Raw genomic sequence first — 13554 nt, 5'->3', positions numbered from 1 at the left:
AGCTGCCCCTTTTCTGTTTCAGACTCTTCTCTCCTCATCGTCTGGCCCCGGATGCATTCCTGCTCAACTGGACGGATCGGTTCCTCTATGCCTTTCCTCCACTACCTCTGATGTTGCGGACATTATTCAAACTTCGCAGGGACAGAGCCACCATGATTCTCATCGCCCCTCGGTGGCCCCGCCAACACTGGTTCTCCCTCCTGCTCCAGCTAAGCTCCAGAGAACCCATTCCTCTTCCTGTGTTTCCTACTCTACTTACACAGCAGCATCAGTCTCTACTGCATCCCAATCTGTCCTCGCTCCACCTGACAGCTTGGTTTCTCTCGGGCTGACCTCTCCAGAGAATCTGTCTCAGCCTGTCCGTCGTATTTTGGATGCCTCCAGGAAACCGGCCACCCTCCAATGTTACAATCAGAAGTGGACCCGGTTCTCCTCTTGGTGTCTACTACATCACCACGAGCCCACCTCATTGGCGGTGGAAACTGTACTGGACTATTTGCTCTCTCTATCCGACGCTGGCCTCAAGTCTACCTCAATCAGAGTCCACCTCAGCGCCATCACTGCGTTTCATGAGCCTATCCTCGGAAAACCTCTCACGGCTCACCCCCTGGTTTCCCGGTTCATGAGGGGCCTCTTCAATGTCAAACCACCTCTGAAGCCTCCTCCAGTCGTCTGGGACCTGAATGTGGTTTTATCTGCCCTCATGAAACCTCCTTTTGAGCCTCTTGCCACAACTTCGCTCAAATTTCTTACCTGGAAGGTGCTTTTCCTCATTGCCATCACCTCTGCCAGGAGGGTTAGTGAGCTGCATGCACTGGTTGCTGACCCACCTTTCACTATTTTTCACCATGACAAGGTGGTTCTGCGTACCCATCCTAAATTCCTTCCCAAGGTGGTCTCGGAATTTCACCTCAACCAGTCCATTGTGTTACCTGTCTTTTTCCCTAAGCCCCATTCTCATCCTGGGGAACAGGCGTTACACACGCTGGACTGTAAGCGTGCCCTTGCATACTACCTTGACCGTACCAGGGCACACCGCTCGTTCCCTCAGCTCTTTTTGTCCTTCGACCCTAACCGCCTAGGTCGTCCTGTCTCTAAACGGACACTTTCCAACTGGCTTGCTGCCTCCATTGCGTTCTGTTATGCTCGGGCCGGTCTCTCACTGGAAGGTGCTGTCACGGCCCACAGGGTCAGAGCTATGGCTGCTTCTGTGGCTTTCCTCCGTTCCACGCCCATCGAGGAAATCTGCAAGGCTGCCACTTGGTCCTCAGTTCACACGTTCACTACTCACTACTGTCTGGATACCTTCTCCAGACGGGATGGACACTTCGGCCAATCTGTGTTACACAATTTATTTTCCTAATGGCCAACCATCCCTCCTCCCTCTCTGTTAGCTTGGAGGTCACCCATGCGTTAAGAATATGCTGCCTGCTTGTCCTGGGATAAAGCACAGTTACTTACCGTAACAGGTGTTATCCAGGGACAGCAGGCAGATATTCTTACGTCCCACCCTCCTCCCCGGGTTGGCTTCTTAGCTGTCTTATCTTAACTGGGGACCACGCACTCCTCCATCGGGCGGGAAGGCACTCGCGCATGCGCGGTGCGGCCAACTAGAACTTTCTAGTTAAAATGTCCGTACCGGGGCTCCGTCGGTGACGTCACCCATGCGTTAAGAATATCTGCCTGCTGTCCCTGGATAACACCTGTTACGGTAAGTAACTGTGCTTTTTGTAGTTTTACAACCACACATACAGGTGCTTCAAGTATTTTCCCTCTCTGTGCCAGTGGGTTCACAGTCTATCTAATGTACCTGTACCTGGGGCAGTGGAGGATTAAGTGACTTGCCCAGGGTCACAAGGAGCAGCACAGGGTTTGAACTTCAGGGTGCTGAGGCTATAGCTCTAACTACTATGCCACACACTTCTCTGTTACTGTTTCTTGCAGAGCTTTATATAGTGTGATATCAAGATTTATGTACTGTGGTGTTTTAGATGACAGTACATTATAAAATATTTTTCTGTTCACTGTAGGCGGTAATGTTAGCAGTTATGAAAAAGTTGACATACGATGAAGAGTATAACTTTGAAAATGAGGTAAGTTATAGTATTTTATTGGACTAGCCGCAACCTGTTAAAAATTCAGGGGTGAATGTGTAGTTTCTGCTTCTCTATCCTGGTCATACTGCACACCTTACCCAAATCAAATCTAGCGCTCCCCTTTTCTTCTACCTGTTTGTCTCTTCCACTGTCTCCCTCCAACCACTGTTCACTTGTCACTGTATGGCTTTGCATGTTGTAGCTGTACCATTCTGTTCTTACCTTTCTGTTTAGCTAACTCTTTCCAATTCTGCAATTGTTTATGATCCTGTATGGTTTTTATTGTCACTGCATGTAGAGCATAGAATGCTCCTTTGCAATCAGAGCTGAACCCATGCTAACAAAGGGTTCTTGTACAATCCTACCCTTTTCCGGGACCAGTGGGTTATTTCCCCATAACCACCAGAACTTGTAGGAAGCCTCATATTTCAGAGACTTAAACTCCAACGCTTCTCAGCACTGTCCCCTCAATAGCCAGCTTCTTTCCTACAAGTCAGACTGGAGGAGCTTGTTTTTTCTGCTTGTGTTTATTTTTCTTTAAATTCAGTATTTTTGTTTGCGGTTTTTGCCTTCGTGCTGCAGAGATTCCCTGCGGGGCAGCTCTGACTGCGAGAGATCGCAGACTTTTGGAAAAAGTCTGCTTCTAGGGTGTTGGCTGCTTATCGGTGCACCCTCTGGACAGCCTGCAATTCAGATTGGGGCTCCTAGGATTTTTCCTTTTCGGAGTGGGCCCTCCCTAGGTTCATCCGCTAGAGGGTCGAGCACATGCTGCGTGGCTCTGCGGAGGTATTCCTGGATTTGGAGCCAGACCACATTCCTCTACCAGCCATACTGAAGATATTTCCAAGGTGCGGGGTAGTAAATTTTTAATAAACTTGAAGTCCAGCCATTGAGGCAGTCTGAAGTTTTGAAGTCCAACTTGCCTGCTTCCTCGGGCAGAGGATCGCCCTGTAAGCTGTTTCAGCTTTCTCAGCAGTGTTTTCCAGTCAGCACGTGTCACAGTGAGTACAGGCTGACAGCCTGAATCAGCGATTATGGGATTCTTAAAAAGGGGGTTTGGATGGGTTCCCTGCATGCCCTACCCCTTCCCACCGCTAAAATCCTAAAATTGCTGTTTTTGAGAGCTTCTTGTGTTTTTTTCTGGGCTATTTTAAGGGAACATCACCTGCGTGGCCATCTTGGATTTTCCCAATTTAGAATAAAAGTTAATTTTAACACTTGCTAGCTTCGTTTTTTGCAAGAAGACCACCCAGATGGACTACCCAGGGCAGGATATGGTAGATTCATGCCCTATTTGTGGTGGATGGCTGTTGGGTGCAAAGCTGTGTTCCATGTGCACTGCGGCCCAGGAAGGGGGAAAAATTTGCCTGGTTCCTGTGCTTTTCTACCTCTGAAAGGGGTCTTTCTGCGTTTTCTGCCTGTATACTTGTGAAAACCTCATAGATCCTACAAGAGTTCCAGAAAAGCTTTGCAGGAGGCGGCTCCCGCCCCGGAGGCAGGGTTTCCCTCTGAATTTATCAATATGTATCAGGCTTATTTGGCAAATAAATCTATGCGAGAGACCACTGCACGGCCGCGAGGTGAGGAGCAGAGGCAGGAGAGAGCAGCCGGTGGGAGAAGCCGGAGGAGTTTTTTCTTTTTCTTTTCCAGCAGGGTCAGTGGCGGCAGAGAGGAGCGGGTAGCGGCGAGAGGAAGCTCCACCCACCCCCTCCACATCATCAGCGTCATCGCCCTGACTCCCCCTTAACAGGAAGGGAGCCAGGGCGCGAGAGACCACTGCACGGCCGCGAGGTGAGGAGCGGAGGCAGGAGAGAGAAGCCGGTGGGAGAAGCCGGAGGAGTTTTTTCTTTTTCTTTTCCAGCAGGGTCAGTGGCGGCAGAGAGGAGCGGGTAGCGGTGAGAGGAAGCTCCGCCCACCCCTTCCACATCATCAGCGTCATCGCCCTGACTCCCCCTTAACAGGAAGGGAGCCAACGGTGCGCGGCCGTTTGGCGCGCGGCGAAGGCGAGCAGCAAAGGCGCTCGCCTTAGCGAGAGCGCCTTTGCGAAGGGCCTTGAGAAGGGTCGAGCAAAGACAGCCAAGGTCTCCAGAACATCAGGTAAGGAAGAAGCGAGCACGCATGTAGGGAGAGCACACGCACAAGAAGAAAACACAAAATAAGACACACACAAGACAGGGAAGGATAAAGAAGCAGCAGGCTTCGGGGACAAGAAAGAGGCCCAAGGGAGGATAACAGACCCACCAAGACAAAAAGCGGCAGAAGAAGTAGACAGGAAAGAGCCAAGCACAGGAGAGAGCACAGCGCCCGCACACATAAAGACATAAGACAAGGGAGAGGACATCTAGTGGACTCCGAAGAAAGAGAAATGGAAGCAGCAGGAACCCGGAGGAGCTTCCCAGTGTACTGCACAGAGTGTCATATGTATGACTACCTTCCCTCGGGAAGGCAGGCATACATATGCAGTCGGTGTCAGGAACTGGAAAGCCTGAAGAAGGAAGTTGGTCGACTGCAGTGCAGGGTTCAAGAGCTGGAGGGACTCCACATCTCAGAAGCACCTTTCGAGACAACTGAAGACCCTGCAGGAGAAAGCCACATCAAGGAGCAAGTAAGGGAGCTCGAAAGATTCATCGAGGAGGCCTACAGGCAGGTAGAAGAGCAGGATCATCAGCAGCACTGGAGCGAGGAAGCTACGGCTACACAAGATGGAGGACATGGGCCAACAGATGGAAGACGGGGGCCAACGGACGCCAAGGATGAAGGATCACATGGAAGATTCGTGCAAGCAGAGAGGGCAAAGACTGGCAGGTACCCTGGAAGAGAAGGACTGAACCACGCCGAGGATACAGATTTGAGACCAGTGAGGAAGCTGAAGAAGGAGAAATCTGCAGTCGTCGTGGGAGACTCAATCCTGAGAGAAGTGGACAGTCACGTAGCAGGAGGGAGAGAGGATCGGCTAGTGACCTGTCTCCCAGGAGCAAGAACGAAGGACATCACCAACAGAATCGAGAGGATCCTGGATGGCGCGGAAACAGAAGAGACAGCAGTGATAATCCACGTGGGAACAAATGATGTCAACAGGAGAAATTACAGCAGGACTACGCTAATTGAACAGTTCAAGATCCTAGGAAGGAAACTGAAGCTGAGGACACAGAAGATAGCATTCTCAGAGATTCTGCCAGTACCGAGGGCAGACATGAAAAGGCAGACCGAGCTACAAGCAATAAACGCTTGGTTGAGGAGATGGTGCGAAGAAGAAGGATTCCTTTTTGTAAGAAACTGGACAACTTTTTGGGGGAAGAACAAGCTCTTCAGGAGGGACGGACTACACCTGAGCAAGGCAGGAACGAGACTGCTAGCAAACAACGTCAAGAGAGGAATTGAGCAGGCTTTAAACTGAGAAGAAGGGGAAAGCCGATAGTCAACCTGACGTCGACGGTTCGGACAAGAGTATCCAAAGAAGATACTGAGCGGGAAAAATGCTGGGAACAGGCAAGAGACGAACAACAGAAGCTGTTGACCAACAAAAAGGGCAAACAGATAAAATTAGAGGAACAGGAGAGATCAGGAAATCAGGTTGCAGACGAAAAAGATACACCAAAACATGAGGAAGAAAGGAACAGAAAAGATACACCAAAAAATGAGGAAGAAAGGAACAGAAATGAGGGACTGGCAGCCCAACTAGGGGATGGTAAGAGGAGCAAAACACATGTAAAACCAGCAGAGAAAAGAAAAGACCAGGACTTAAATTGCTTGTACGCTAATGCAAGGAGCCTAAAGACCAAAATGGGAGAATTAGAAGCCATAGCCAAAAAAGAAAACCTAGACATCATTGGAATCACGGAAACATGGTGGAATGAGGATAACCAGTGGGATGTAGTGCTGCCAGGGTACAAACTCTATAGAAGAGACAGGACCCACAAGAAGGGTGGAGGAATAGCACTATACATAAAAGACACCATTCCCTCGTCCGGAGTGGATATAGAACCAAAGGCGGAAGGACTGGGTCATTATGGGTCAAATTACCAGGAAAAAGTGGCCTTGACATAAGATTGGGTCTATACTATCGTCCACCTGGACAAACGGAAGCAAACGACAAAGATCTGGCAGCAGAATTGAGGCGGGAAGGCAACAACAGGAATGTGACAGGAATGGGAGATTTTAACTACCCCGGGATAAACTGGAATATTGGAAACTCAAACTGTGCGAGGGAAACAGAATTCTTAGAGGCTGTGAGGGACTGCTTTATGGATCAGCTTGTCAAGGAACCAACAAGAGGATATGCCACTCTTGACCTAATCCTCAACGGAATAGGAGGACCTGCAAAAGAAGTGGAAGTAGTAGGACCACTAGGAAACAGCGATCACAACATGATCCAGTACAAATTAGGAGTAAGTACAGCAAAAGGGAAGAGAACCACAGTGACAACGTTCAACTTCAAGAAAGGGAACTATGATGCTATGAGAGCAATGGTAAGAAAAAAACTTAGAAACAGCTCAAGGAAAACAGAAACTGTAGAGCAAGCCTGGTCTCTATTCAAGGGCACAGTGCAAGAAGCACAAAATATGTACATCCCCAGATTTAGAAAAGGGTGCAAAAAAAACCAAACAAAAGACCCCACATGGATAAACAATGAGGTGAAGAAAGCGATAGGAGACAAGAAAAAATCATTCCAGAAATGGAAAAAGGACCAAACTGGGGAAAACTGGAATGAACACAGGAAACGCCAAAGAGAATGTCATCAAGTGGTTAGGAGAGCGAAAAGAGAATACGAAGAGAGACTGGCCAGGGAGGTAAAAAACTTCAAATCATTCTTCAGATATGTTAAGGGGAAGAAACCAGCGAGGGAGGAAGTAGGACCGTTAGATGATGGAGACAAAAAGGGAGTGATAAAGGAGCAAAAAGAGGTAGCCGACAGGTTAAACAAATTCTTCTCGTCAGTCTTCACAAGCGAGGACACATCCAGTGTACCGGAACCCGACGTGATCTTCCATGGTGACCAAGAAGAAAAACTGTCAGCAATAGAGGTGAGCCATGAGGATGTCCTCCAACAGATAGATAGATTGAAAAGCGACAAATCACCAGGCCCGGACGGAATCCACCCTAGGGTACTAAAAGAACTAAGAAATGAGATAGCGGGAATACTCCAACGAGTTTGCAACCTATCCTTGAAAACTGGAGAGATTCCGGAGGACTGGAAGATAGCAAATGTTACACCTATCTTTAAAAAGGGGTCAAGAGGAGACCCGGGAAACTATAGGCCGGTAAGTTTGACATCGGTTCCAGGCAAGATGGTAGAAGCACTGATAAAGGACAGCATCTGTGAGCACATCGAAAAAAATGGGCTGATGAAAGCGAGCCAACATGGCTTCTGCAAGGGAAGATCGTGCTAAACAAACTTACTGCACTTCTTTGAGGGGGTAAACAGCCAGTTGGACAAAGGGGAACCTGTAGACATCATTTACCTTGACTTCCAAAAGGCCTTTGACAAGGTACCCCATGAGCGGCTACTTAGGAAGCTGTGGAACCACGGGGTGGAAGGGGACGTACACAGATGGATCAAACACTGGTTGGCAGGCAGGAGACAGAGGGTTGGAGTGAAGGGTCACTACTCGGGCTGGAGGAAAGTCATGAGCGGAGTTCCGCAGGGGTCTGTACTTGGACCGCTGCTGTTCAATATATTTATAAATGACCTGGAAACGGGGACGAAATGTGAAGTTATAAAATTTGCGGACAACACTAAACTCTGTAGAAGGGTTAGAACTACGGAAGAGTGTGAGGACCTACAAAGGGACCTAAACAAACTGGAGGAGTGGGCGAATAAATGGCAGATGAAATTCAATGTAGGGAAATGCAAGGTCATGCATATAGGGAGAAAGAACCCGATGTTCAGCTACCAAATGGGGGGATTAGTATTAGAGGGAAGTAATCTTGAAAGAGATTTGGGTGTACTGGTGGATACAACAATGAAGTCAATGGCGCAATGCGCAGCAGCTGCGAAGAAGGCAAACAGAATGTTGGGTATTATTAAAAATGGTATTATGACCAGAACAAAAGAAGTCATCCTGCCGTTGTATCGGGCAATGGTGCGCCCGCACCTGGAGTACTGTGTTCAGTATTGGTCACCGTACCTTAAGAGGGATGTGGCAATACTTGAGAGGGTCCAGAGGAGAGCGACACGAATGATTAAGGGCATGGAAAACCTTTCGTACACTGAAAGATTGGAGAGGCTGGAGCTCTTCTCCCTGGAAAAGCGGAGACTCAGAGGAGACATGATAGAAACCTACAAGATCATGAAGGGCATAGAGAAAGTAGAGAGAGATAGATTCTTCAAATTTTCAAAACATAAAAGAACAAGAGGGCATTCGGAAAACTTGGAAGGGGATAGATTCAAAACAAATGCTAGGAAGTTTTTCTTTACTCAGCGGGTGGTGGATACCTGGAATGCGCTTCCAGAGGACGTAATAGGGCAGAGTACGGTACTGGGGTTTAAGAAAGGATTGGACAATTTCCTGTTGGAAAAGGGGATAGAGGGGTATAGATAGAGGATTACTGCACAGGTCCTGGACCTGTTGGGCCGCCGCGTGAGCGGGCTGCTGGGCGCGATGGACCTCGGGTCTGACCCGGCGGAGGCATTGCTTATGTTCTTATGTTCTTCTGCAGGCATTCTCGCCGGCCGCAGGGATCCCTTCTCCTTTGGACATAGGCCTTTCCTTTTGCCTCCCTGCTGGGGTCCCAGTCAGTATGCCGGCCATGTTCACAGTTGATACTGATGACCCTATAATGCCTTTGCTTACCCAGGTGGGCACTATGGCTGCCGGAGATGTGGTAACCCTAGTGGATGTCCAGGATCTGGATCCACATGTGACCCTGGATCTGGAGGAGAATCCCACTGTGCGCAGATTTTTTATAAACCCGTGCATTTGGTGGATTTGATCTCTGAAAATCCCTCCAGGATTTGAAGCTGGAGGCTAGGCAGTATGTCACTGCGGAATGTTCCCTCATGAGTGACCAAAAGCCGCAATCCGCCTCTTTTCCTGATCATTCTGCCATAGTTCGGATTTTCACGGAAATTTGGGAGGCACGCAATATCTTGGCTCTCTCCCATGGCTGACCCTTTCACACAGTGTTTTGCTTCTACGAAGGTGGATTCCTCATTGACCCAGGTCACCAAGTGCTCTCTCTCTAGTGATAGAGGGTAGTCATGAAGGATGTCTAGGACAGGAGAATGGATTTTAGCCTTAAGTGCTTGTTTGACTTAGTGGCTGCTGTCATAAAGGCGACGATGGCCTCTTCCATTGTGTCCAGGGCATACCATTCTAAGCTTCGCCATGATCCTGACACTATTGTGCTCCAGGACCTAGATTTCTTGGTCTCAGGTGTGGACTATATGGCTGATGCCCTGTATGAAAGGTTGGAAGTTTCTGTTACAACTCGCAGGATGCTGTGGATCGTCAGTAGTCCGGTGATTCGTCCTCTAAAGCAACAATGACTCAGTTGTCTTTCAAGGGACAACTTCTGTTTGGCCAGGGTCTGAATGAACTTATGGCTAGTGTGCAGGATCGAAGGCCTAAGTCCTTGTCTGTGAATAGGTCCTGCCTATCCAGAGGTTCAGGGCACTTTAATTTTTATCCCTTTAGGTGTTCTTGTTAGTACTTGGGACCCCCAGCTTGTCAGTTTCCCTCTCCCTCTGTCAGATCACAGTTTGGCAGCCCTTGGCGCCAGCAGTCTATGGGGAGTCATCCGGTGGCGTCTACAAAAAGCAGTTCTGACGCCAGGCCTGTGTCCCCGACACTCCCCCCAACCCCCCATATAGGGGTGTGGTTTTCAGCAGACCATCACCACTGACCGTTTAGTTTTTGAGGTTCTTCGGGATGGCTACAAGCTAGAGTTTCTCTATTCTGTGTCCCATTATTTTCTGGACTCCCCAGTGGGCCAGCCCAAGAAGGCTGCTTGGGTGGAGGCTATAGTTCGCAGACTGCTGAATATTGTGGCATAGAGCCCATTCCCGAGCAAGACTTGGGCTCTGGGAGATACTCAGTATACTTTATCGTTCCAAAGAGAGGCTCCAACAATTGGAGACCGATTCTGGATCTCAAAACAGTTAACGTGGCACTGTGAAGGCCTTGCTTCTGCATGGAGACAGTACACTTTGTGATTTCCTCAGTGGTTCCGGAGAAGTTTCTAGCCTCCTTTAATCTGATGGAGACTTATCTCCACATTCCCATTTTTCTGGACCACTGGAAGTATCTGAGGTTCCACGATCTGGAGCAGCATTTCCATAAGAACATAAGAATTGCTGCTGGGTCAGATCAGTGGTCCATCATGCCCAGCAGTCCGCTCACGCGGCGGCCCTCTGGTCAAAGACCAGTGCCCTGACTGAGACTATCCCTATCAGGGTACGTCCTTGCTCAGCAGGAACTTATCTAACTTTATCTTGAATCCCTGGAGGGTGTTTTCTCCTATGACAGGCTCAGGAAGAGTGTTCCAGTTTTCCACTACTCTCTGGGTGAAGAAGAACTTCCTTATATTCGTACGGAATCTATCCCCTTTCAACTTTAGAGAGTGCCCTCTCATTCTCCCCACCTTGGAGAGGGTGAACAACCTTTCTTTATCTACTAAGTCTATCCCCTTCAGTACCTTGAATGTTTGCAGCATTGCCCTTTGGATTGGTGATGGCTCCCAGGACTTTCACTAAAGTGATGCTGGTGGAGGCAGTCCATCTACGCAGCTTGAGAATCTTGGTTCATCCGTATTGGGATGACTGGTTGATCAGAGCTCCCTCAGAGTCCAAGGGGCATCAGGTGGTTCATCAAGTTGTGCAGTTGCTGAAGTGTCTGGGCTGGGTGATCAATTTCAAGAAAAGTCACCTCGAGCCGACGCAGGACTTGGAATACCTGGGAGTTTGCTTTCACACTGGTCAGATGTTCCTGCCCGTGTCCCATCAGGAGAAGCTTCAACGTGTTATCAGGGATCTTCTGGCCACCCCGGTCCTGACAGCCTGACAGTATCTCTAGGCTCTGGGACCATGGTGGTGATGATCGATGTCCCTTGGGCCAGAGCCTGTTTACGTCCACTGCAGGATGCTCTGATTTTGCGCTAGAGTTCACAAATGGATCCATTGCCCTAGACCATCCCTGCCCTAGACAACAGGGGTCTTTCCTTTGGATTTTGGAGTGAGTAATTTTGACATCAAATGTGAGTCTCAAAGGCTGGGGGGCAGTGTGCATGACTGTCCCTGGTCAAAGCTGATGGGATTCCTCAGAATGCAAGTGGTTGATCAATTGCCTGAAACTGTGGATGATTTGACTGACTCTCCTCCACTTTGAAGGTCATCTCAGTTATTGAACCATCCTCGTCTTCTCAGACAATACCATGGTGGTGGCTTGCATCAACTGACGGGGAGCACCAGGCATGCTTCGCTGAGTGTGGAGGCCCAGTTTCTCTTTCTGTCGGTGGAGAGACCTCATAGCGTTGTCGGTGGTGTACATGGCTGGAGTGGACAACGTTGAAATGGATTTTCTCAATCTAGACCCCGGAGAGTGGTCCCTGTCCCTGTCACCTTTAAAACAAAAAACTAATCAACTGGCATTCATAGATAAACTATTGATCCCATACTCATCATTCAGGTCCCTCCAATCCAACAATCAAAACCTACTTTCCATACCATCAATACGCAAACTGTTTTACGATACCAATCGCAAATCTATTTTTTCAGTCACCACTCCTCCTCTGTGGAATGCCCTTCCATTACATCTTCAATTAGAGAACTCTCTTGAAAAATTTAAAGCTAAACTTAAAACTTTTCTCTTTAGAGACGCCTATACTCTTTAGTACCAGCTTTTGTGTCTCAAGTCTTCAACTTTCGTGAAGCCTTGAAACACCAAACGTTACTTTTGAAACAATCCCCACCCTAATGTCTCACCACTCCCCTTTGCCTCCCTTTTTTACTAATTTTACTTTGATGTATTTTTTTAAAAAACTTCCCCTCCCCAACTTCCCTTTTGTTCCATTTACGTCAATGTGTATCCATCTAGTATTTTTTAAAATTTGATAAGATACTGTTTTTATTTACTTTTTTATTGCTTTTTTTAAAAATTCATATTGTACACCAATTAGACCCTTGTTTTGATAGATGGTATATCAAAAATAAAGGAACTTGAGGGCGTTCGATTGCATAGTAGCACAGTGGGGGCATCCTACGTTCGACCTCAAGGCCAGTCATTTCTTCAGTTGACATTGTGAGACCGGCAGAGAAGGCCTGGACGCTCTGGTTTAGTCCTTGCCACGGGAGGGTCTTTTGTATGTCTTCCCTCCATGGCCCATAATTGGGCGTCTGTTACGACGGATAGCAGCCCATGGTGGTCCTGTGATCCTTGTAACACCTGATTGACCAAGGTGCCCATGGTATGCCGACCTGCTTCGGCTTCAGCGGGATCAGAGGCGCCAGCTCCTTTGTCACCCTTGCCTCCTCACACAGGGCCCAATTGCACTGCAGGATCCCCTTTGGTCTTACAACCTGGCTATTGAACATGTGGCCTTAGCTGGTAGGAGCTAGTCTTAGTGGTTGCCACTTTGCTCCGCAACAAGAAGTCCACATTGGCTGCCTATGCGAAGGCTTGGAGATATTATCAGGTGTGGTGTGGCAAGAGACTGATAGTCCTGTTTATACTATCAATTCCTTGTATTCTGGAGTTCCTGCAAGACGGCCTGCAGAAAGGCCTAGCGGTGTCCAGATTGCATGGGCCCTTCTCCACTGAGGGACTCTTTGACAGCTCATCCTGATGTCATACATTATCTGCGGGGCGCTCTGAGGCTTCGGCCTCCGCTGTGTGGCTCCCATGTCTGACTTGGAATCTTATTCTGGTTCTCTGCTTTCTGATTCATCCACCTTATGAGCCTCTGGAGCAAGCATCCTTAACTGTTTTTCTGGTAGCCATTACCTCTGCCTGCAGGGTTGTGGAGCTTCAGGTTCTTTCCTGCTGGGATCGTTTTCTCTGTTTTACAGATTCCAGCGTAGTGCTGTGCACTGTTCCCTCTTCCAAAGGTGGTTTCTGCTTTCCATGTTAATCAGGAAGTTTGGCTTCCTGGTTTTGTTTCTTCTGGTTCGAGTGAGCTAAACTGGGTGTTGTGGTCCTTGGATGTGCGCAAGCTCCTGTTGTGGCTCCTGGAGGTTAAGAATGATTTTTGTCTCGCTGCCATCTTTTTGTTCTGGTGGGCTTTGCCTGCAGGGCATGCTGGCTTCAAGGCCACCATCGCCAGATGGATCCGTATGGCCATTTCCACTGCTTAGATAGCGGCTAGCCAGAAACCCCACCTCGTGGTGCAGGCTCATGCTACCAGAGGCATCTCATTCTCTTGGGCGGAGTCATTGGCGATATCTTTGGAGGAGATTTGCAGGTATGCTACCTGGTCCTTTTTGCATACATTCACCAAGATTAACAATGTGTCTCGCAAACTT

General features: G+C 48.6%; 1 protein-coding gene across 6 annotated transcripts in view; it reads left to right on the top strand.

Annotated features, from left to right (window-relative positions):
* Window positions 1–13554, top strand: part of XPOT (exportin for tRNA) — a 324394-nt gene that overhangs the window by 125165 nt on the left and 185675 nt on the right. For all 6 annotated transcript variants that reach the window (XR_004540576.1, XM_033957684.1, XM_033957683.1 and 3 more), the window contains one exon: window positions 2031–2093. Coding sequence is in view for 5 of the 6 variants with exons in the window: in XM_033957684.1 (XP_033813575.1) it covers window positions 2031–2093 (63 nt within the window). In the remaining variant the exon portion in view is untranslated. The remainder of the gene's footprint in view (window positions 1–2030; window positions 2094–13554) is intronic.

Source organism: Geotrypetes seraphini, chromosome 9, assembly GCF_902459505.1.
Source record: "Geotrypetes seraphini chromosome 9, aGeoSer1.1, whole genome shotgun sequence".
Taxonomy (NCBI): Eukaryota; Metazoa; Chordata; class Amphibia; order Gymnophiona; family Dermophiidae; genus Geotrypetes; species Geotrypetes seraphini.
Note: the sequence above shows the minus strand (reverse complement) of the source record. Positions and strands in the feature narration are given on the sequence as shown.